Genomic DNA, 23406 nt, shown 5'->3' with positions numbered 1-23406 from the left:
GATTAGATTCAGTGTTTAAATAAAACACCAAAACATCATCTTTGTTTTCTTTATTTCCACTGGTCCATTTACTCAAGTATTGTATTTAACTACAGTTATTAGGTACTTATACTTTACCAGAGTACACACATTTTAATGCTACTTTATACTTTTTACTCCACTACATTTTTTAAACACCTATAGTTACTTTTCAGATTTAGATTTTACAAACAAAACACATGTTCAGTTAATAAAGTATGAATAACTACAGTGTTAAAGCGCCTCCTACATAATACTGCATCAATAATTATGATCAATAACATAATAACAGAACACTGACAGGAGCCATTCTGCATAATGAGGACTTTTACTTTTCATCACTTTTAATTCCTCTGTACTTTAACTGGAGTAACATTTTTAATGCAGGACTTCAACTCATAATGGAGTGTTTTTCACTTTAGTATTGATACTTTTGAGTAATTGATCTGAATACTTCCTCCACCTGTTTATTTTACAGAAGAAGCTCCATGTTAGAGTTGAGCTTTAAGATTTGATCAGTTCTGAATCAGTTCTGATTCTGGTTCCTATTAAACCCTGACTCTGATTCTTGTCTTATTATTCAGGACAGAAAATAAAGCAAAATAAAATGTATTTCAGCAGATTCAGGCTGCCATAATAAGTCATCAATGATAAATGAGGTGTTTTGATGAATGAGAGAAAATAAGTTTCCTGCTGCTATAAATGTAGTTTGTATGCGTTGTTGCATTGATCTTCAGCAGTTTGCAGTTGATGTTTCTAACACTCAGCCTTCATAAAGTCAGCCTAGGAAGCTCCATTCAGAAACCTCCTCTGCTACTGAACCACACTGTCTGCGCAGCCACACTGTGCCCAGCCAGCGGCTCCACTGTTTGTCTGAAAGCATCTAGAAGGTTTGATGGATAAGAACGGCGGGAAATGAAATGATAAATAAAACATCCTTGAGCTTTTTGGCAAGAGGAAGAAAGGAGGCTGCTGTGAGGAAGCTGCCATTTTATTACAGTCAAGTTTAGTAAAGTTTGATTCTGACAACTAGCTAACTACAGTTCCTCCTCTCACTACCGTTAGCTAAAGTTAAATTAGTTAAATCTAATTTTGATTTAAATAGCAATTATTTTCAACAGATGAATCTCCCGGTTTTCTGCTGATTCGGTGGTCAACAGAGCTGTAAACACATTAAGTTTGTATGAATAATCACAATCATATCTTTTACAATCCAGTGAGTTTAAAATAATTACTGGTCACACAAACTGTGAGGTGGCGTGCTTGTTTTTCAACATTCATTGAGTCACAGTGGCTGCTGACTCAGTTTCTACTGCCACAGCACCTGACCTCATGTTATCTGACATTAAAATGATCCCAATCAGGTTTACAGGTTGTAATTTTGGGGGGAAAGAGAGCAGTGGTATTGGATCAGTACTAGCAGATTCTAGCAGATTCTTTGAGTACTGAGAGTCAGTATCAGGAAAAGAAGATTTGTGCGTCTCTGAAGAAAACCAAGAAAAAATCTAATTTCTGTCATTTGGAAAATTATTAACAAGGTCCAAGAAAGGAGACCACATCACCCCTATCCTTGCATCCTAACACTGGCTCCCCGTTCATTACAAAATAATCTTCAAAATTCTTCTAAATGTCTATAAATCTCTTCACGGTCTTGCCCCAACTTATATCTCAGAACTTCTCACCTCTTACAGCACCGCCAGACCCCTCAGATCTTCCAACCATGGCATGTTGGCTGTGCCTCGTTCGTGGAAAAAAACAGCTGGGGACAGATCTTTTTCTGTAGCGGCTCCTCGGCTCTGGAATAGCCTGCCAGAGACCATTAGACAAGCTGAGTCTGTTGATGCTTTTAAGATGCATCTGAAGACTCACTTTTATTCCTTGGCTTCTGTCCGATTTTTGGGTTTTCATTTGTGCCTAAAAGTGTTTCTATTTTACTCTTACTCTATTTTTTACAATTATCTGTTATGCACGTGTATGTCTTTATGCTTGTATGTGTATACATACGCCTGTATTTGTGAGACACTTTGGTGCAAAACCTGTTTGCTTTTAAAGTGCTATATATATAAAATAAACTTGAAACTTGAAACTTGAATTTCTCTGCTCACACTTTGAGCTGTGAAGTGATTCTGCAAAGTTCAGAGCAATTTTAGATGGTGATTAGCAGAACTTTGGACTTTGGCAGATGTAGAAGATGGAAGGACGCCAACAGAGGCGAAATGACACGTTTAGTCAAGTACGTGCAAACTCAGGCAAAGTTGCACCCTCTCAAGTTGACTAACTTTAAACCTGAAAGTTCAGTTATCTTGACTCTTCTTTGACTGCAGCAGCTACAGAGAGAGAAACAGAGCATTAAGGAGAGAAAGAAAATACAAATAATGGAGTTACAGGTTTGGAAAAACACACACTCACTGTTAGTATATCTTTGTTATTGACTGCTGACCTGTGATTATTCTTGTTCTATGTCATTCAACATTTCCATTTCTCTCCTCACACAAACACACACACACACACACACACACACACACACACACGCACACGCACACACACACACACACACACACACACACACACGTGACTTCCAGTAAAGAAGAAGCTTCTAGTAAAGAAGGACGAAGAGGCAAACAAGGAGCACCGAAAGTAGAAGTATTCAATCTGTACAGATTCCATTTTAAAGTCGACAGAGCAGAAGGAGGAAAAGAGCAAGTCTGAGGCAGGGTGAGTTAATATTAGGGCTGCAGATAATGATCACTGTCATTATTGATCAATATGCCGATTATTTTTCTGATTAATTGTTAAGTTGATTAAACTGTGTCAGAAAAATACCCACCCAATTTAAGATCACAGTATTGATGTTTTATCTTTTTTCTTTTCCTGGTTTTCTATGTCCTCACAGTAAAGTAATGTGGTCAACATTAAGAATGACACAGATGATTATATGAAGTACTCTCACACTGAGCTGAAATAAAACAAGTGCAAATAAATTAGGTAAATAATATAAATAAACATATTTTGTTACTTACAGGAGGGGCAAGCCGCCCCTCCAAGGCAATGGTAGGAGAAACACTGGGATTATTATCCTGTGTATGTGTGTGTGTCTCCAGTGTTACTGGTCACCTCTCAGACTCCAGAGGATGAATGATTTGGAGGAAGAGGAGGACAGAGCAGAGTCTCTGATATCCAGCTGTCTGTCTATGAAGAGTTACTTGTCCAAAGATGAACCTCCATACTTCAATAGTGAACCTGGACCCTCAGATACAAAGTAAGAGACTGTTTCTACTGTTAACTGACCTGAAGATGAATCAGTTTTTAATGTCATTTGATAACCTACATTACAACGCCATTCTTTCATGATAGTTTTTTATTTCAGTCATTTTTGTTTGAGCATTGACTTCATTATTTCCTCGTTTATAGATTTAATTTTGTGGAAAGAGTGCTTGATTGCTGCTCTGAAATTTGTATTAGTTGCTTCAACCAATATTTCAAGATCAGCGGCAGAGGACAGATTGTTTTGTTTGCTTTCTAAACATGCACAAGTTAGTCTGACAGCCTGGCATCAGGTACCAATGCCTTTAGCTTAATTGTTAGTAAATAAACTGTTACATAGAAATATTTTTTGTCATCTGGCATTTTCTTTGTGTTCTCAAACATGTTGAGCTGTCTCTCCATTTAAATATATCCAGTTTGCAGCTGTAGATAAAACATTTAGAACATGCAGAAGGAGATTTGAAAATAATTATTTGTTTTCATTATTAAATCATGACCTTGTGCCATGTTTCGTGTTACATCTGCTCTTTACAAGAAATAATGATATGAATAAAACAATTGTTGTTTCCACAGAGAGAGAGGAGAGTCTCCAGTATCCAGCCATCTGTCTATGAAGAGCGACCGGTCCAACGATCATCCTCTAAACTTCAATAATGAACCTGGACCCTACAACACAAAGTAAGAGACTGTTTCTATTGTAAACTGACCTGAAGATGATTCAGTCAGACAGTTTCATTAAGGTTGTAGTTTAGATATGAAGGAAACACAGTGGAAAGAAATAATGAACTACCTTCCATTCATCTGTAATCTAGAACAGATCTTCATATACATGTTAACCAGAGACAGAGATAGGGCTGGTATTGCTATTTGATTTTCAAGTCAAAATATCACACGTAGTAGTAAGTAACCCAGGGTGATATTTACTATAGGTTTAGTTACAAGTCAAATTGTACAAGTCAACTGTTTGCCCTTATTTCCTAAAGGACTACACTGAGGTTTTGTGCAGGTAAAATGGAGGAAACTTGAGTGTTTAGGTCTCATGCAATACAGAATGTATTTTCACATGTTCCTGTTCAAAGTCACAAAATATGGGAGGAGATAATGGAAATCATTATTATTATAATATATATATTATTATAGTATTATTATTATTATTATTTTCCCTGACTTTTGATGGCTCATGGTAGCTTAAAGCAGCCCTGTGTTAACAATTAAAAGTCATGTTTACATTGACTTACTTACCAAAACGTATTGTGTGTATCCTTGTGGTCTAACAAATGTGTTGAATCCAGTTGACCTACAGCTCCTCATGAAACGTATGCAAAGCCAATTTTTGAACCTAGTATTTTAAATCCTGCATTGTTTACATTGCCTTGCCATTGTATTATGAATTACTTAGTTCAAATTGAAAGTCCTAAATGAATTTTCGATAGTTGTAATAGGCTGTCACCAATGACAATTTAATATTCATGTATTCATTCACCAAGTTTATACATTTACCAGTACTTTCTATCTATATGATGCATGCTGCAGAAAAACATTTTCCAACTATTCATGTCAGCAGATTCAAACACTGTTCAAAAACATGTCGTCTTAAATGATGCAGAAGCTGATCCAGTGACTGAGAATTAATGCTGCTGCAGAAATAAGACAAACAAACACACAGTTCTTTCAATATTTATGTAAGCCTGCTCGAATTAAAGCTGAGGCTTGGTACTTTAATGTAGTATCCATTAGAGATGTACCAATACTGATATCGGATATTGGTCCGATACTGACTCAAATAACTGGATCAGGTATCGTTGACTGTGAGCTGGACTAGTATTGGATACCATTTTTGAATTGACAATTCAGTAACTTTATATCTATTTATTTATTTGTTACATTTTGTTTTACAGAGTTAGAAAAGCAATATTTTAGTCAAGCCTGATTTTGCCTTATACACAGTGCGGCATACAGCTTATTAATTAAACACTGGTATTGGATCAGTACTCAGTAGTTGTCAATACCCAAAGCCCAGGTATCCGTATCAGGACTGAAAAAGTTGGATCGGTGCAACTCAAGTATCCATCATTTTATTTCAAACTGAATGTGCTGAAGCACAGAGCCTGAAGAACACAAATGTGTAACTGTCCAAATACTTTGTGTCTGGACTGTACCACTAATATTATGTGTCATAAAGAATGTGTTCATGTCCACAGAGAGAGGAAGAGAAGGGGTGTTTCTGTGGAGGAGCAGCTGTCAGGCTGTTCTTTATGTCAGAATGTCCTGAAGGATCCAGTCTCCATCAGCTGTGGAGACTGGTTCTGTAGACAGTGCATCACCTCATACTGGGACCAGTCTGCTTCATCAGGAGACTCCTCCTGCCCCCAGTGCACAGAAAGATCCAGATCAAGACCTGGACTGCAGACAAACAGTCAGACCAACACTGTACAAAGTAAGACTGAAGATCTGTCTGCTGATGTTATCATCTCTGAAAACAGGACAGTAATCTACCTCCTCTATCGTACTGAAAATTAACAGGTATTAATTATACTTTTTTTTTCTTCTCTTTCAGCAGAAAGTTGTCTGCAGGAGATTTTAGATGAACATAAGATCAGTCTGAAGAGGAGATGTGAATGTGTGCCTGAAGGAACTGATGAAGCAGGAAGTGAAACCCCCCTAAACAGGATCTACACTGAGCTCTACATCACAGAGGGACAGAGTGAAGAGGTTAATACCCAACATGAGGTGTGGAGGCTTGAGACATCCTCCAAAATGAAGACCCTCCATGACACTCCAATCAAGTGTCACAACATCTTTAAAGTCCTTCCTGATGAACAGAGACACATCAGAGTTGTTCTGACAAATGGCGTCGCTGGCATTGGAAAAACCTTCTCAGTGCAGAAGTTCACTCTGGACTGGGCAGATGGCTCGGAAAACCAAGATGTTAGTCTGGTGATTCTGCTTTCATTCAGGGAGTTGAACTTGATCAAAGATGAGCAATACAGTCTCCTCATGCTGATCCATGATTTCCATCCAACATTACAGAAGATCACAGCAGAGAAGCTCGCTGACTGTAAAGTTTTGTTCATCTTTGACGGCCTGGATGAAAGCAGACTTTCATTGGATTTCAAGAACAGGAAGGTTGTGTCTGATGTCACACAGAAGTCATCAGTCAGTGTGCTGTTGACAAACCTCATTGAAGGGAATCTGCTTCCCTCAGCTCTCGTATGGATAACTTCCCGATCCGCAGCAGCCAATCAGATCCCTCCTACATGTGTTGACAGGGTAACAGAAGTACGAGGCTTCACTGACACCCAGAAGGAGGAATACTTCAGGAGGGGATTCAGTGATGAAGAGCTTTCCAGCAGGATCATCTCACACATTGAGACATCCAGGAGCCTTCACATCATGTGTCACATCCCAGTCTTCTGCTGGATCACTGCCACAGTTGTGGAGCACATGTTGATTAGAGACCACAGAGGAGAGCTGCCCAAGACCCTGACTGACATGTACACACACTTCTTGCTGGTTCAGACAAAGAGGAAGAAGCAGAAGTATGATGAGGGACATGAGATGAGTCCCCAGGAGCTGACAGAGGCTGACAGGGAAGTTCTTCTGAAGCTGGGGAGGCTGGCATTTGAACATCTGCAGAAAGGAAATATCATGTTCTACCAAGAAGACCTGGAGCAGTGTGGTCTCGATGTCACAGAGGCTTCAGTGTGCTCAGGAGTTTGTACAAAGATCTTCAAAAGAGAGAATGTGATCTTCCAGAAAACAGTCTACTGCTTTGTTCATCTGAGCGTTCAGGAGTTTCTGGCTGCAGTCTACATGTACCACTGTTACACCAACAGCAACACAGAGGTACTGAAGGACTTCCTTGGAAGAGAGTACAAACACAGGGAATCAAAACCAAAGTCTTTTCTCAAGAGGACTTCTTCTAATTTTAAAAACAATATGTGTGACCCGTCTCTGGATGACTTCCTGAGGAGAGCCATGGAGAAATCGCTCAAAAGTAAAAATGGCCACCTGGATGTGTTTGTTCGCTTCCTTCATGGCCTTTCTCTGGAGTCCAATCAGAGACTCTTAGGAGGCCTGTTGGGTCAGACAGAGAACAGTCCAGAAATCATCCAGAGAGTTATCAACAACCTGAAGAAGATGAACACTCGTGATATCTCTCCCGACAGAAGCATCAACATCTTCCACTGTCTGATGGAGATGAACGACCGCTCAGTACATCAGGAGATCCAAGAGTTCCTGAAGTCAGAGAACAGATCAGAGAAGAAACTCTCTGTGATCCACTGCTCAGCTCTGGCCTACATGCTGCAGATGTCAGAGGAGGTTCTGGATGAGTTGGACCTAAAGAAGTACAACACATCACATGAGGGACAACTGAGACTGATACCATCTGTGAGGAACTGCAGAAAGGCTCAGTAAGTCCAGATGTGATAAATCAGTGTAGATTAGTAGTTAATTTCTTCAAATATAACAAAATAATATTGTTAAAATAGTTCTTTGCTTGTTTATTGCAGAAATTGTCAGTTATATTTAGTCACAGAAGTTCTTGAGCTGTTTCAAATTCTGTAAATGCAAATAATGTTGATTTTTCAGTTGGTCATGTTCAGATCTGTTAAGTTAATGAGCATAGTTATTCTATTTACTTCTAATAATTGCTAGATTTTACAGATTTTTCTTCTGTTTGTCTTCCTTTGGGTGATGAAGGCGTCATTTAAACCTGATAAAAAAAATGAAGGACTTAAAAGGTTATGGTTGAGGTTTTATCACAGAAGCATTTATCACAACATATACCAGTATTTTACAGTTATCAATGAATGTAGTGAAGTTATTATTAGATGAGGTTCTGCAAATATACAGTGAGACAGATGCATTTTTACCATTAAGTTAACAGTTTGAAATAACATCTCATCATTTTCCCAAGGACATTTCTGCAGTCAGAAAGAATTGCTTTCATGCAATTATTGGTATCTTGTTTTTCTTAATGGTTTCTGAGCCATTTCATAGTGAGCATAGGGGATCAGCAAATCAGCAAACTTATTCCGTAATGTCAGTTATACAATAATATCTACAGTTTGCTAACATTAACCAACATTAGCCTCTATAAACTACTTGTCATAAGAGACAAAGACGGTCGCTAAGAAGCCCTGTCCATGCAGTGCATTTTAAAGAATTCAACTTTTCATTTCAAAGAGGGACGTCATGTAACATTCTCTTGTTTTTCAGTCTTTCTTACATTCTGTTCGTCACAGAAAGAGACCCTCAGATGTTTTCTCTCTTGTTGGTGTTGAGAGGAGTAGTTAGCAGGAAATGCACAAAAGTCTGAACATATAAGGGCAGAATGGTAGAATTCAGACTGTTTAAAGAGATCTTATAAACATTAAAGGTCAGTGTTATATTTTTAATGTTGATACCCCGATAACATTTTTCTGATGACATCATGTTGAAAATAATTCAACTTTATTGGTTTGTTAATTGTGCTTGTAAGCTGAATCACGTTTCAGATGCTCAGAAAAGAATGTTGACAACATATGTCATGCAGTCATTTGTTATGACACATCTAAATATTTAATTATATTAATATATAATTATGTACAGGTCTAATATTGTCAAGCCATTTGTCAACATCCACTATATGTTCCTGCTTATGGATGTGAACCTAACAACAGTAGGTAGCTAGCAAAGAGGGATGGTCTTTCTCAACTGTAACTGCTCACTGAGTTGAACTGAGTAAAAATATCCTGGAGTCAAATTAAAAATACTGGTCAGTAAAAATGGTTTTCTAATCAAGGTGGCCTCATACTAACTTTGTGGAGACAGACATAGGATCTGATCACACTGACAGACTAAGCACATTATGGAAACCTCTATGTAACTCAATTTTTTCTCCTTTCATCTGCAAGATTAAAGCAAAACAAATATTAAAAGTATCAAACACAGTGAGATAAGATTAGCTGAACCACTGATGTGAAGAGCAAAACTTAATGAAAACAGGGAATGTCAAATGAAGTAAATATAAAGTCAGCGTCCTCTTTCATGATAACATATGTTGTAATATATGTGTTGTGTCATGACAGACTTTCTGACTGTGGACTCTCAGAGACTCACTGTGAAGTTGTGGCCTCAGCTCTGAAGTCCAACCCCTCCCATCTAAGAGAGATGCATCTGAGTCTGAATAGGCTGCAGGACTCTGGGGTGAAGTTACTGTCTGCTGGACTGGAGAGTCCAAACTGTAGACTGGAGACTCTGAGGTTAGTTCATTGACTGTAGCTCTGGTAATTTTTTTGTATATATTCAATTCAAACCCTTCACTGAAGTTTCAGATGTTTGGTTCAGAAAGTTCTGGATTTGCCTGATCACAAATCTGTAGAATCTTTTTTTTCTAGGAATTCAAAATCTATAGTCTTGTTCTGTTTAAAAAGGATGTCCAAAGTTTAAACTAATATGATGCCTCAGCAGTCTGAGTTAAACATATCAGGTAAGTATTCAGTCAAAAAACAGATGCATGGAGTGCTGCTTGGGTGTAGAAAGGTATCCCTCTTGTGCTCTTCAGTTTGGGGATCCTATTACTTTAAAGCAGCTACACTGTGACTACTACCTGTTCATACTGGTCATGTGATTACTTGCCAACTTATATTGGAAGCAGCCTAATGGTGACCATTTTGTACTTGCCCTGATGAAGGCCTTAATGGCTGAAATGCATAAGCATGTTTTTAACTATGGCTAAGTAGCCATGAAGTATTAAAGGTTTTTTAAATTTATTACCCTCTTGTGTGCCTCAGAGCTTTTCAATAACTCTATCAAGTAAGTATCTTTGTTTCTTCAGTGTTTCCTTGCTGAGTTGCAGTGGAGGGATAGTAAATCAAAGAGGGCATTTTGAACTTGATTTGTCTAACTCAGACTTTCGAAGCCTCATATTAGCTTCAGCTGAATTTCTGAAGTAATTTCTTACAGTGTAGCTGCGTTAGGAAGAGACCACTTGGAAAGAAATGTGAACCTTTCCTTTAACATATTTTAATTACACATAACTACTAAACTACCAAATACAAGAAGAAGAAGGTCATGTAATAAATTAAATAATGAACAGCTCTTTAGTCCAACATTTAGTCTGATTTCACATTGATCCTCTTATTACAGACTTGATTTAGTTCAGCAGCATTTTATGAATCAGTGTTTACATGAATATGTATCTGAATGTTGTGGTGACATATGGATGATGTCTGTAGAAGGCTGACATTATGATGATCCACAATAACACAATGCCAAAGTCACTTTTCTCATTTTAGAGAAAAGCTCATTTATTAGGGCATAGTAATGTTGAACTACACATTTAAAACCTGAACACATCTGATTGAATAATAAATGTTTTTTTCCTACATTATTTATTGCCTATTCAGATTGAGGGGCTGCAGTTTGTCCGAGCTCAGCTGTGCTTCTCTGGCCTCAGCTCTGAAGTCCAACCCCTCCCATCTGAGAGAGCTGGAACTGAGTACCAACAACCTTCAGGATACAGGAGTGAAGCTACTCTGTGGTTTTCTGGAGAGTCCACACTGTAAACTGGAGACTCTGAGGTCAGTTCACTGACTGACTGTTACTATTGTTAATCTTTCATTTTATTTTTAACAACCATTAAACTAAATTAATGTTCATAATTTTTGGTAAGGAGTCACATCTGTGTACAGAAGATCCTCTCAACTAATTTTTGTTTTAAATTGATAAATTTTACTTGCTTAAGGAGAAATATTTTTTGGTTTACGTGAATTATAATGTGATTTAATGAATAATGTTTGTTTACTGATATTGATCCTTCAGAACACACATGTTAGTATTTTTTTATGAATCAGTGTTGACATGAAGGTGTCTGAATGTTGTGGTGACATTTAGATGATGTCTGTAGAAGGCTGACATGATGATGATCCACAATTATGCAATGAGAGACAAACACTCATTGATGAGGACATAGTAATGTTGACCTACACATTTAAGACCTGAACACATCTGATTGGATTATAAATTGATTTTTTCTACATCATTTATTGTTTATTCAGATTGAGGGGCTGCAGTTTGTCAGAGATCAGTTGTGCTTGTCTGGCCTCAGCTCTGATTTCCAACCCCTCTCATGTGAGAGAGCTGAAGATGAGTAAAAACAACCTGCAGGATTCAGGGGTGAAGCTGCTGTGTGATTTTCTGGAGAGTTCACACTGTAGACTTGAGACTCTGAGGTCAGTTCACTGACTTTGTATTACTATTGTTGATCTTAATGTTTAACAACTGAGTTTAATATATGTGTAGACATAACATACATCCAAAAAGTAACTTTTTCTTTTTTCATATTTACATTTTTTTATTGTTCAAAATATAGCCGGTAGTTATAAAGGATGACTGATTCTTAAAGTGAGTTTTTGAATTAATGTTTATAATTTTTTGTGAAAGAGTCACATCGTACAGAGAGATGGTTCTCTCAACTAATGTTTATCTTAAATTAATCAAGTTTACTGGCTGAAGGAGAAATATAATTTTTAGGTTTGTGTACAGTTTTATTTACTGATCTTGATCCTTTAGCACACACACACACACACTCAGAGGGACACAGAGAGATCAATGCAGGTGTTTAAAGTAGGAATATAGTATATTTTATGAATCAGTGTTGACATGAATATATCTGAATGTTGTGCTGACATTTGGATGATGTCTGTAGAAGGCTGACATTGTGATGATCCACACTAACAATGACAGAGTCATTCACACAGCATAAACATCTCAACTTCAGTCATGTTTATTCGGGAATTTGAACAACTATGAAAAAACACAGCAGATACTTCCACTGAGAGTTTAACAGATGAGTTTAATTCACTCTAGTTGAATGATTATACTTGCAAAATATAAAGAGAATGAAGGGCAATTGAACATAAGCAGAAACAGCAGACAATTACAACTCTGCCATCAGAACAGCATGAAAAAACTTTATACCAATATTATTGCAGAAAGCCACCATAATCCCAGAATATTGTTCGGAACTATTGATCATGTTGTCAATGGTTATAAAAATAATGAATTCCCTGAACATTCATCAGAAGCATGTGAGAACTTTTCAACATTTTTTACAACTAAAATTGAAAAATCAGACGTCAGATTATACCACAGATTTGTAACTTAAATGGTACCCACCACCCTACAGTTCCATTCCCCTCTTTTGAGTTGATCTCTCTCCAGATGTTGAGAGAGACTGTCTGAGAGCTTAACTGCTCCTCATGTTATTTAGATGCTATCCCATCCAGACTCCTTCAAAGAGGTCCTCCCAAATATTTGTCCAATTGTTCTTTCCATTATCAACAGCTCACTAGCCACTGGCTATGTATAATCTCCTTTTCAATAATGCTCTTGCGGAATCTCTTTTAAAAAACAATTAAGATCCTTATGTACTCAACAATTATAGACCAATCTCCAAACTTCCTCTTCTGTCAAAGATCTTAGAAAATATTGTATATAAACAATTAACTGCCCACCTGAGTCAACATTATATTTTTGAAAAGTTCCAATCTAGTTTTTGGGGGAAAAAAGCACTGCTCTTAGGGTGACCAATGATCTCTTCCTTGCTGCTGATACTGATGAAGGGTCTGCCCTGATTTTACTTGACCTGTGTTCTGTATTTGATACAGTAGATCATAGTTTTTTAATTTGCGAGACATTGATGGAGTTGCAGACACTGCTCTTGAGTAGTTCATCTCTTACTTCTCAAGCAGACAGTGGACAGTTACTCTTGGTAACTTCACACCATGTACTGTCCCTATGAACAACAGAGTACCTCAAGGCTCTGTCCAAGGTCCCTTTCTATTCTGTATCTACATGCTTCCACTTGGCAGATTAATACACAATCATAAGATTTCTTTCCATTGTTATGCTGATGACACACAACTTTATGAGTCTGTAAAACCAGGATCCTTCAGCAGTCTGACTTCCTTAAAGAACTGTCTAATGGATATCAAATGTTGGATGTCTAATAATGTCCTCCAACTCAATGAAGAAAAATATGAAATAATCTTATTTGGGCCATTAAACACATCAGATTTTAGTGATACATTTGATAACCTGTCCCCTCTGTTACGCCTAGTGCCAGAAATTTAGCAGTAATTTAACTTTCAATTATCATGTCAGTGAGGTAGTTCAGTCCTTTTTTTTTTTATCAATTTCAAAAATCTGATCATTTCTATCATTCTCTGACTTGGAGAAAGCTATTCATGCATTTTCCCAAGGATTATTGTAATTCACTCTTTACCTGTCTGAACAATAAAGCACGCTCACATCTCCAAGTTATGCAGAATGCTGCAGCCAGACTGTTAACTGGCTCAAAGAAAAGAGAACACATAACCCCTCATTTAAGCCTCTTTGCAGTGGCTTCCTGTTAATTTCAGGATTGATTCCAAGGTTTTACTCATTACTTTTAAAGCACTACATAGTCTAGTTCCAGCATATATTTTTGAGCTTTTGTGCCCCTATTTCATTGCATGCATCTCAGATCTCACAACAAAAATCTGCAAACAGTCCCCCGATCTAGACTTAAAACTGAAGACTGTGCTTTTGCCGTCAGGGCTCCAAAACTCTGGAACAGTTTTCCTGTTGAAATTCATCTTGCAGTGTTCTTGAAATTGCTTTTAAAATGTCATATTTATAAACTTGCTTTTCTGCATTAACTTTATCATTTTTCCTATTATTGTTATTGTTTTTTGTTGTTTGAACCATCTGATTGGATTATGGAACAATTTTTATCAACATAATTTTATTTTTTATCTTTTTTTTTTTTCAGACTGAGTCACTGCAGTTTGTCAGTGGTCAGCTGTGCTTCTTTGGCCTCAGCTCTGAAGTCCAACCCCTCACATCTGAGAGAGCTGGAGCTCAGTGGAAACAACCTGCAGGTTTCAGACATGAAGCTGCTATCTTACCTTAAAGAGAGTCCACACTTTAGACTGAAGACTCTGAGGTCAGTAGAGAGTTGGAGTCAGCCCATGCTGGTTTCTGCAGTATTGTATTAAACACTGTTAGTATCAAAGCAAAGATCCAGTATTTCCTTGCGAAGCTCCAACCTTCTCAGTGGCTGCTTTCTTCAGTGGAGCTGAGAGGAGAATGGTGACAGAAAGACAGAGAAAAAGAGAACAGTCAACCAATCAGATCAGCCTCACGCTTGTTGGGATCATGTGTTTGAAGTGCTGTGAAGACGACTATTGTTGTCATATTCATGTCTGCAAGAAATAAAGCTGGATTACAGCGGACAGCCTTACAAGATCAGGCACGGATTAAGAATGCAGAGGCCCCTGGGCACAAAATCTTGAAGGCCCCCCCACCGCTCCACACATGCGCAATCCAGGTTTTCAGTTATAGTTTTTCAATGTAGGCTACTATCTGTTGGAAACATCTGTAGCTTATATAGGATTTACACTGACAGGCTACAGCCTATGATCACAATCTGAAGGACAATATCAACACCAGTAGATATCTTCTATCATACAGGATTTACAACACATGACTGCAACAAAACTTTCCTGGGCCAGCAGCAACAATATTAATGCATCAGCATACAGTGCGTAGCTCAGTGGCATACACAAGCAACATGAAGCAACAAAACACAGCCAGCAATACTGACCATAACCATCTTTTGATACATGCAGACATGTGGAGCAGCAATAAACAGTACATATAGGTCAAGTACAACAATCACTATGTTGATCTTGATAAAATGTTAAAAGATGCAGTTATAGGTTAGTAAAATGGTAATATACACTTAACACACAAGCCATGCAACACAGAGTTTGACGACACGAATACAGAAAAACATGCTAAGTTAATAAAATACTATACCATAAAATAGCCTACCTATGTCTATGGATTTACTCAGCTTTTAAAGCTTAAACAGAATATAAACAGACAGGCAGACCTTATTATGTGAGTAGGATGACTAATAAATGTATTCTTTGATTTTGAAACAGTAGCCTTAGGGATGAATGCTGGGTGCTGGGATGAACTTGACGCACTTGTTCGGTGAGAAAAAAACCTCTCACTGCAAAAGTGTGTCATCCCGGTGCTCTCCAGCAACCTGCCATCACTTTTCTGCCAGAGAAAGACGTTATATGGACACACGCCTTTATGTTGTTGTCATTTAGCCATGCAGTTAAATCAGTGAATTTTATTTTATGAAAAGAATGCTCCAATGTTTTATGTCCATGATGTTTAAAGTGTCTTTCACACCCAGCTGGCCAGCTTTGCCTCTCAATTCCCACAGTCACCACCTGACCTGACCTGATTCATTGTCATCATCAAGATACAGACACAGCCAGCAAAACAATCATGATATTTTTCTTATTTGCAAATAAAGTAACTCTGCATTGATTGATTCATATTTCAACACACACACACACTCAATTTATTTGATTTTCAAAAAAAGGAAAGGCAAAGCCAGGATGAGGCCACAGTTGATGGGGGTTTGGAGGCCCCCTAGAGGTTAGAGGCCCCCAGGCACCAGCCCAATCAGCCTGGTGGATAATCCATGCTTCTACAAGCAGTTCTCATTCATCAAAATGTTGTACCTTGAAATCTGATCTGAAAGTATTTGTTCTCTGATTTCAACACTAAAGAATTGATCAGTTCATCTTTGTCAGAGCTCTAAGATCAGTCTGACTGGAGCCTGCAAATCACTGGCTCTGATTTCACAGAACCATCATTAAGTTTAGTAACCATGTGGTCTTTATACAGACCAGACCCTCTGCTGAAATCCACAAATCACAGCAGGTGTTTAGTTGAGAGCTCTTACTGATCATTATGTGATGATTTAATATAAGGAAAGATCTTCAAATCCTACAGAGACTCTGGAGCTTTTAAACTTTTATAACAGTTCACATGTATCAAGTAAATCCATCAGTAAACTGATGAGTGAATGTCTCTGTTTTTGCAGTGATGATGTGTTCATGACTCTCAGCAGTTTATTCCCTCCGTGTACTTAAGTGAAATCTGCAGAGTAAACAGATTTGATGCCAAAAGTCTCTGCAGGTCTGTAAGCTTGGAGCTCAGTGTGTTCACTCCAACATGTTAACATGAGAGCTGGGAGGAAGCTGGCTACGCTGCACAGCTGTTCCACTTCTGGTCTGAACAGGACTTAAGACCCTGCTGCTCTTTATGCTGGATATGCTGCATCACTGACTGACTGCTGATGAAGTGCTTCTCACTTTTTACTGCTTCTAACACTGATTTATGACTTCTGTTGTTTCTCCTCATATCAGATGGTGATTATCTTTGCAAGAGAGTGAGTGAACATCTAGGAGTATGTGTTGAGAGAGGATCAGCTGTATCCTCATGATCCAGAGAGTTTGAAGCAGCAGCAGCAGCTTGTGTGGAGAAAGGCTCTGACTGGACCATGTTACTGGGAGGTAGAGTGGAAAGGAGAGCTTCATCCAGCAGTGACTGACAGAGGAATCAGAAGAAGTGGAGATGACTCTCAGTGCTGCAGTCTGAACTGATGAGAACAGCTCCACTGTCAGACACGAAGTCAGGTCCACCATCATCCCTGTGTTCCCCCGGATCTGACAAAGTATCATCAGTGTATCTGGACTGCTCTACTGCTTCTCTGCCCTTCTACACAGTCTCTGCAGACATACAGAGACTCCTCCACTCAACCACCTCCCTCACCCTCCACTTGCACTTGATCTGGATTATCTTCAGCAGGAGCTTGTCTGGAAAGGCTTCTGAAATCATGTTTTTGGCACTATTTTTTTATTTACAGTACTTATTATGGTGTAATCTGTCTGAGCTAGTGTAAATATTACAGGCACTGCAGTAGCTTTGTGTTGCGGCGCCATAATGTGTAATTATGCAGTGTTGCAGCATAATATTTCTCTCATGCTACAGGTAATTTCAAGTGTCATTCAATATTAGTGCTAAATTTCTGTTCTTTTATTGTTTTTGTGATATATCATACTATATTTTATATATATATATATTATATTCCATTATATTCCATGTCTTACCTGTTTCCTATATAACAGACATTATGTATGGTCCAATTACTGTAAAGAGAGATATATTTCATGCCTGGTGGTCATAAATAAAGCTAGTTTGTTCTCCAGTTCTCTCTCTTCTCTTGACTATTCCAGTGTTTTGAATTTACACCAGCTGCTGGATGCACCCAGGACTAAACTTTCTCTATCCACAGCTTGTTCAATCTCAGCTCTTGGTATAAGCATTTGCAATATTATAGTAAATGTATTAATGAGTCTGCTGTCTTTGAGTTTGCCAACTTGTATTATTGCAGAAGAGATTACAGCCCTTGAACATATTCCTGTTCATATCAACTGTTAGTGTTTGTTCTTATATTTAGACAGCTTAACTTTTGCTGCAACACAATTCGGTGTCATTCAGGAAGACATCGTCATATGCCATGGTAACTTCCCAGAGTTGTAAAATCCTTCATCATAATATTACAACCACTGTGCAGAGTTTTGACCTCTGTAGACTCGTATCTATTACTCAAACTGGACTCCCAGAATTGTATCTCATTATCTCACCTGTAACTAAATCAACACCTTGGATTTCTTTTAACACAGTAGTGTTTTTCATCTGAATACCTGGTAAGCCATCTGAACAATTCAGCCATTCTGTATGAATTCATTTGTGTGAAGACAAATAAGTTTTTTGTCATTCAGTGGCTGAATGAAGACAAGTGAAAGACAAGAAGTGATATAATAAATTAAATAAGATTAAATTAGATTTCCTTTTTAGGCCCCCCACCCTCCAAGTCATCACATAGCCAGCTTTCATTTCTTTCTTTATTAGGATCCCCATTAGCACCAGCATAAGCATTGACTTATTGGCTTAAGCTGTGAATTATCAGTTAGAAATATCCATATGGTGACTTTTTTCTAAATTCTAGACCTTACTACCATTCAATCTGTGTTTAAATATTGTCTGCTCTAATGTTTTTAAAAGTTTTAATTAGGGATGTCAGTTTCGGTGATTTTGCTTTTGACAGACAGACACATCTATTAACCGACAACTAACAGGTTAATTTTTATGAGAAGTTGTGACATAGCTATCATTTTTGAGAGCTGTCCAGCAGTCGGTGGTCAGAGCTATGTTAGCTTGACTTTTAGTTCATCCTTCTCCTCAAAGTGTTTTTAATGCATTTAGTCACAGAAGCTCAGTAGCATTACGTACTAGGTAGGAATATAAATAATAATACGAACTTGATTATAAGATGACCTCCCTTCCAACAGCTGGTTGATCAGGTTTCCATACTTTCAGCAATCAAAACCCAGCTGATTTGACCTGTTACTCCATGACTGAACAAAACGATTTTAAAGAGGCCAGAGATGTAATTAAAAAATAATCCTTTTCAAAAACCAGAAGAAAATACATTCGCAACAAATTAATCAACAGGATCTTAAACTGGTGGTCTGAGGGTGACCATCGGAGGGTTCAGGAGCCACAGGGGCCAGTGTGCTCGTTCTGGATCGTGCGCTTTCACTTTGCGCACAAGCAGATCCGTTTCCTCTGCAGAGAAGCGTCCCCTCTGGCAAATGTGCCATCATAATAGCAATAACGTACGTGACTCTTAAAGGGAATGGGAGATGACACTGATTGGTTTATTGCATATTACGCCGAAAACACACCCATGATTAATTAGGAGACTATGAACAACCCCTTAGAACTATGCGCCAGGCGCATCAACCATTTTCCGCCGTTAAAATAGCAACGGCTATGGATTTGGACACACCTTAAATCTCTGACACGGTTTACTTCAGTGTTTCGGAGCAGCAGTGGCTCGTACTCTGACTGACTGACTGATTCAACTCAACTCAACTTTAGCACCTGTCATACAAACATGCAGCCCAAAGTGCTTCACATAGCAGGATTAAAACAACACAGACAAACATAAAAATAAAATAAAATAGAAAATAAATTTGAAAAAGCAAAACTGACAACAATAAATACAGTTTTGCAAGACTTAAAATTACAACAATAAAACAATGATGTTTCAGAAATAGAATAAATTAGAATAAAGTCAATAAAATAAACACCAAGGATGAAATGATATAAAAACCAATGATTAAAACCTAAAAGCTATAGCTTAAGCTATAGCATTACCCCAAGTTAAAATTAAAAGGCAGATTAAAAAGAAAGGTTTTGAATTTCCTTTTAAAAATACAGAGAGAGCTTGATATTCTAATATCAGAGGCAGTGTGTTCCACAGTTTAGGGCCGTAAAAACAGAAGGCAGCCTCACCAGTACTTTTATGGACAACACATAACAGGAGAGCGGTGTAATCTCAGTGATCTGGCTGGAACATAAAATGAAAGAAAATCTCGGAAGTAGGGAGGAACAAGGTTATTTAAAGCTTTATAAACAAGTAAAAGAACTTTAAAATCAATTATGAAAGATACAGGTAGCCAGTGTAGTGTCTTAAGCAGTGGGGTGATGTGATCCATTTGCTTTGTTTTAGTTAAGACTCTGGCTGCAGCATTCTGAACTAGCTATAGACTTTTTAGGTAATCCAGTAAAAAGGGAATTACAGTAGTCTAAATGGCTAGTAATAAAAGTGGGAATGAGCATTTTAGCATCTCTCTGAGTTTAAAAAGGTTTGACTTTCGCAATATTTCTGAGATGAAAAAAGGGTGTTTTCATGACCTTGTTAAAATAAGAATTTTGTGCATTGATTGATTTTCTTCTCATGCAGCTTTGGGTCCTATTAAAAGAATTCCAGTTTCAGAATTTAAATTGCAGTGTGATGAATTTTGCTCCCTGGTGGAACTGCGGTGTTAGTGTTAATCAATCAATTAATCTATCTATCTTTATTTATACCATTTGTATTTATAGCACCTTTCATACAAGCCAAATGCAATTCAAGGTGCTTTACACGTGACTGACAAACACACAGGATGGTAAATATGGATTGGGAGATGCATGCACACCAAGATAAAGGTAAAAATGAAAACAAGTTCACTTGTAAAATGTAAATAAATAAAAAAAGAAATAATAAAAGATTTTTAAAAAGATTAGAAAGAAAAATATGTTATAAAGTCTACTTTAAAAGAATTCATTGAATAAGACAATGAAAGATTAGTAAATGGTAAAGAACAGTTCTAAATACGAGAAATAAAAGACACGGTCTGGCTTTGTGAGGTGTCGGCATCAAAATGAATCCTGTCTCTTTATCAGGTAGATGTAACTCATTATACAATGAGTCAGTGAACATGTGGTGCTGAAGCATGATGACTTCTGAGTATATGAATTTTAAAAATAAAAGGTTCTGTCAACATTTTATTCAGTGGATGCTGAAAACTTTTAAGCTGAATATCCTATGTCTTGACTCTCAGATGGCAGATCCAGTGGATTCAAAGAGGGAACAAGTGCCCGTTGTTCCTCCAGCTGGCAGCTCTGATCCTGGGCTGAAGAGCTGTGCTCCTTTCTTGGACATGGAGCTGCAGGCAGGGGGGCAGGGAGTCCAGTCTGCCCCAGAACAGAGCCTTGATCCTGGGCTGAAGAGCCAGGACGTCCTTGGGGTAGAGGAAGACATGGAGGAGGCCAAACCCAGACCGCCTCTACTTCACCTCCGCAGAGGTACAGATGACACACTGATCCATTAACTGAAACTATAGTCAATTTAAAACAAATACAGATGTTAATGCCAAAACTAGTGCTACTGACTCTATTGTAACACTCAAGATAAAAAAATAACAACTAATTAAAGGCTGCTGATGCTAATACATACTAATATTTAACAATACTACTTCCTGGTACAGTTACTTTTAGTACTGTACAAATTTGTTTAAGCTACCACTTCTAGTATAACCTTTACTTAAACTTTAACTTCAGTTTATCATCACCTAAAGACCCTCTGTACACTTTATAAGTTAAAAAACAACATGATTTCACAAGCATCTGGCTTCATTGATAAATATATTTGGGTATCATCTGGATAGCAATGAAAATTTATGGAGTGTTTCCGAATAATATTACCTGAAAGAAGCATATACAAAGTGAATAGTATTGGACCGAGAGCAGAACCTTGTGGAACTTTGTGTCTAACTTTTGCTCATTAACATGTACAAAGTGAATTCAATCTGATAAATGGGACTTAAATCAGCTTAATGCAGTTCCTTTAATGCCAATTATATGTTCTAGTCTCTGCAAAAGGATTTGATGGTCAATTGTGTCAAATGCAGCACTAAGATCTAACAAGACAAGTACAGAGACAAGTTCTTTGTCTGATGCAGTCAGGAGATCATTTGTGACCTTCACCAGTGCTGTCTCTGTGCTATGATGCACTCTAAATCCTGACTGAAAATCTTCAAATAAACTATTGTTATCTAGAAAGTCACACAACTGATTGGCGACTGCTTTCTCAAGGATTTTAGAGAGACAGGGAAGGTCAGATATGGGTCTATAGTTGGCTATGTTGGGACGGGCAGTAGTGCGTTTGGTTATTAACAACCTTAATTAACCTTAATCAAAAATTCGGGCACCAACTGTTGGATCTGTGCGGAACACAGTTGATTATTTGTAATAATTATCAATTATCGAAGATAATTCACTAATTATAACAATTAATAGAATTATTAATATGAATTAACAAATACGGGGCACCACCCAGAAACTGGGACCAATAGCCAAACAAGGTAATCTCATAAATGGGAGTTCACCTAGAATGTTAATATCTGAGAGGTATCAACATTCAAGGGTGAACAAAGAAGGGTGAATTCGAGCTCTGACTCCTTCAATCAGCCACTTTTCACAATATTACACACAATAATGACAAAAGAATTTCTCTTTAAAGATATAACAGTGTTTATTAAACTTAGCAAAATTAACAAAGTTAACAAATGCTTCATTCAATAAACAACTATCCTGAAATCTAATCCTACCAAACAAAACACAAACAGCTATGTACAGGGTTGGACACATGCAGGGGAATGCATGTGTGTGTGTGTGTGTGCGCGCGTGTATGTGTGTGCAACAAGATGGCGACGGGGCCTGACGTGATGACGTCGTCGGTCTGCGACGCGGACGTGACTATGGGAGGAAGTCACGTTGCGCGAGAACCGGATGGCAGAAGTATGGCGGTGTCTTGGTTAGACAGAAGCAAGATGGTGCCATCTGGTGGTCGACGTCTTGCACTCACCCAATTCTGTGAAAAACACACGTGTCTGATGGCGGATAAGGAAAGACAAAGCAAAGCTTTGTCCGACGTTATCTGACCATCAGATGCGCAAAAAGATGTTGGTGTATGTGTGTGTGCGCGTGCATGTATGTGTTAGTCAGAAGAGAGAGGGAAGAAGGAGAGAAAGCGATTGTGAGGGGAAGAGAAACGGTTCCTTTGTCCACAGACAGCGTGTGTACGGACGGCAGTCTGTAACGCACGTTGTCTGGTTTCTGACCGACAAAGCAACTTACTTCCTCACTCACGATGGCACAAACACAGCAGTAGTCCCGAGCCGGACAAACACAAAACAGTCTAGCGTGGTGAACACAACTAAACAGGCGGCAAACTTAAAATACTCCTAAGAGTAAAGCAGGAGAAATGGACTCGGCGGTCCGTCAACAACCCAACAAAACAATAGCAAAAGCTAATAGCTAAATGCTAAACAACAGCAACTGATGCTGATAAGAACACACAATTAACACTGCCTCTGCCCAGACTTATGCCTCTTACTTGGTCGCTTCAGAAAGCGAGCAGGGTTTGTGTGTAGTCCGTCTTTATGTCCGGCTTTGTCCTGGGCTCAGATGCAGACGGTGGCCATTCTCGCATGGTCGGCGAAAAGCACGGCAGCTGGCTCTCGGCGGCGTGGCGGAGGGAACAGCAGAGTTGACTCTGTGAAGAAGTTTCTCTTCCTTCTCGAGGGAATTTGAGGATGCTGGTTGCAGCAGCGGTCTCTCTCGGATCCGGGAATGTGTTCGGGTGAACATGGGCGAAGTCTTGTCTCGTCCGGCGAGGGGAGTCTTCGATGAGGGGAAAACACATGCGTGGGGTACCCCCTTTAGTCAGCTGACTCACAGAGGAACAGGAGTTACCCCTAGCTCAGTGACATGGGAAAGGCGTGTTCTTCAGGGCACGTTCAGTTTTTAAAGGGGCAGTGATGTCATGGC

General features: G+C 38.4%; 1 protein-coding gene across 1 annotated transcript; it reads left to right on the top strand.

Moving 5' to 3' along the window:
- Positions 1 to 2209: 2209 nt before the first annotated feature.
- Positions 2210 to 23129, top strand: LOC122972984 (protein NLRC3-like). Its single transcript, XM_044340430.1, has 10 exons — positions 2210 to 2251; positions 3120 to 3277; positions 5484 to 5719; positions 5840 to 7697; positions 9357 to 9530; positions 10677 to 10850; positions 11328 to 11501; positions 17683 to 17704; positions 20637 to 20880; positions 23044 to 23129. Exons 1-10 carry the CDS (start codon positions 2210 to 2212, stop codon positions 23127 to 23129), a joined length of 3168 nt encoding a protein of 1055 aa, XP_044196365.1.
- The last annotated feature ends 277 nt before the right edge of the window (positions 23130 to 23406 follow it).

Source organism: Thunnus albacares, chromosome 21, assembly GCF_914725855.1.
Source record: "Thunnus albacares chromosome 21, fThuAlb1.1, whole genome shotgun sequence".
Classification (NCBI taxonomy): domain Eukaryota; kingdom Metazoa; phylum Chordata; class Actinopteri; order Scombriformes; family Scombridae; genus Thunnus; species Thunnus albacares.
The sequence above is the reverse complement of the archived record's forward strand: the minus strand, read 5'-3'. Positions and strand labels throughout refer to the sequence as shown.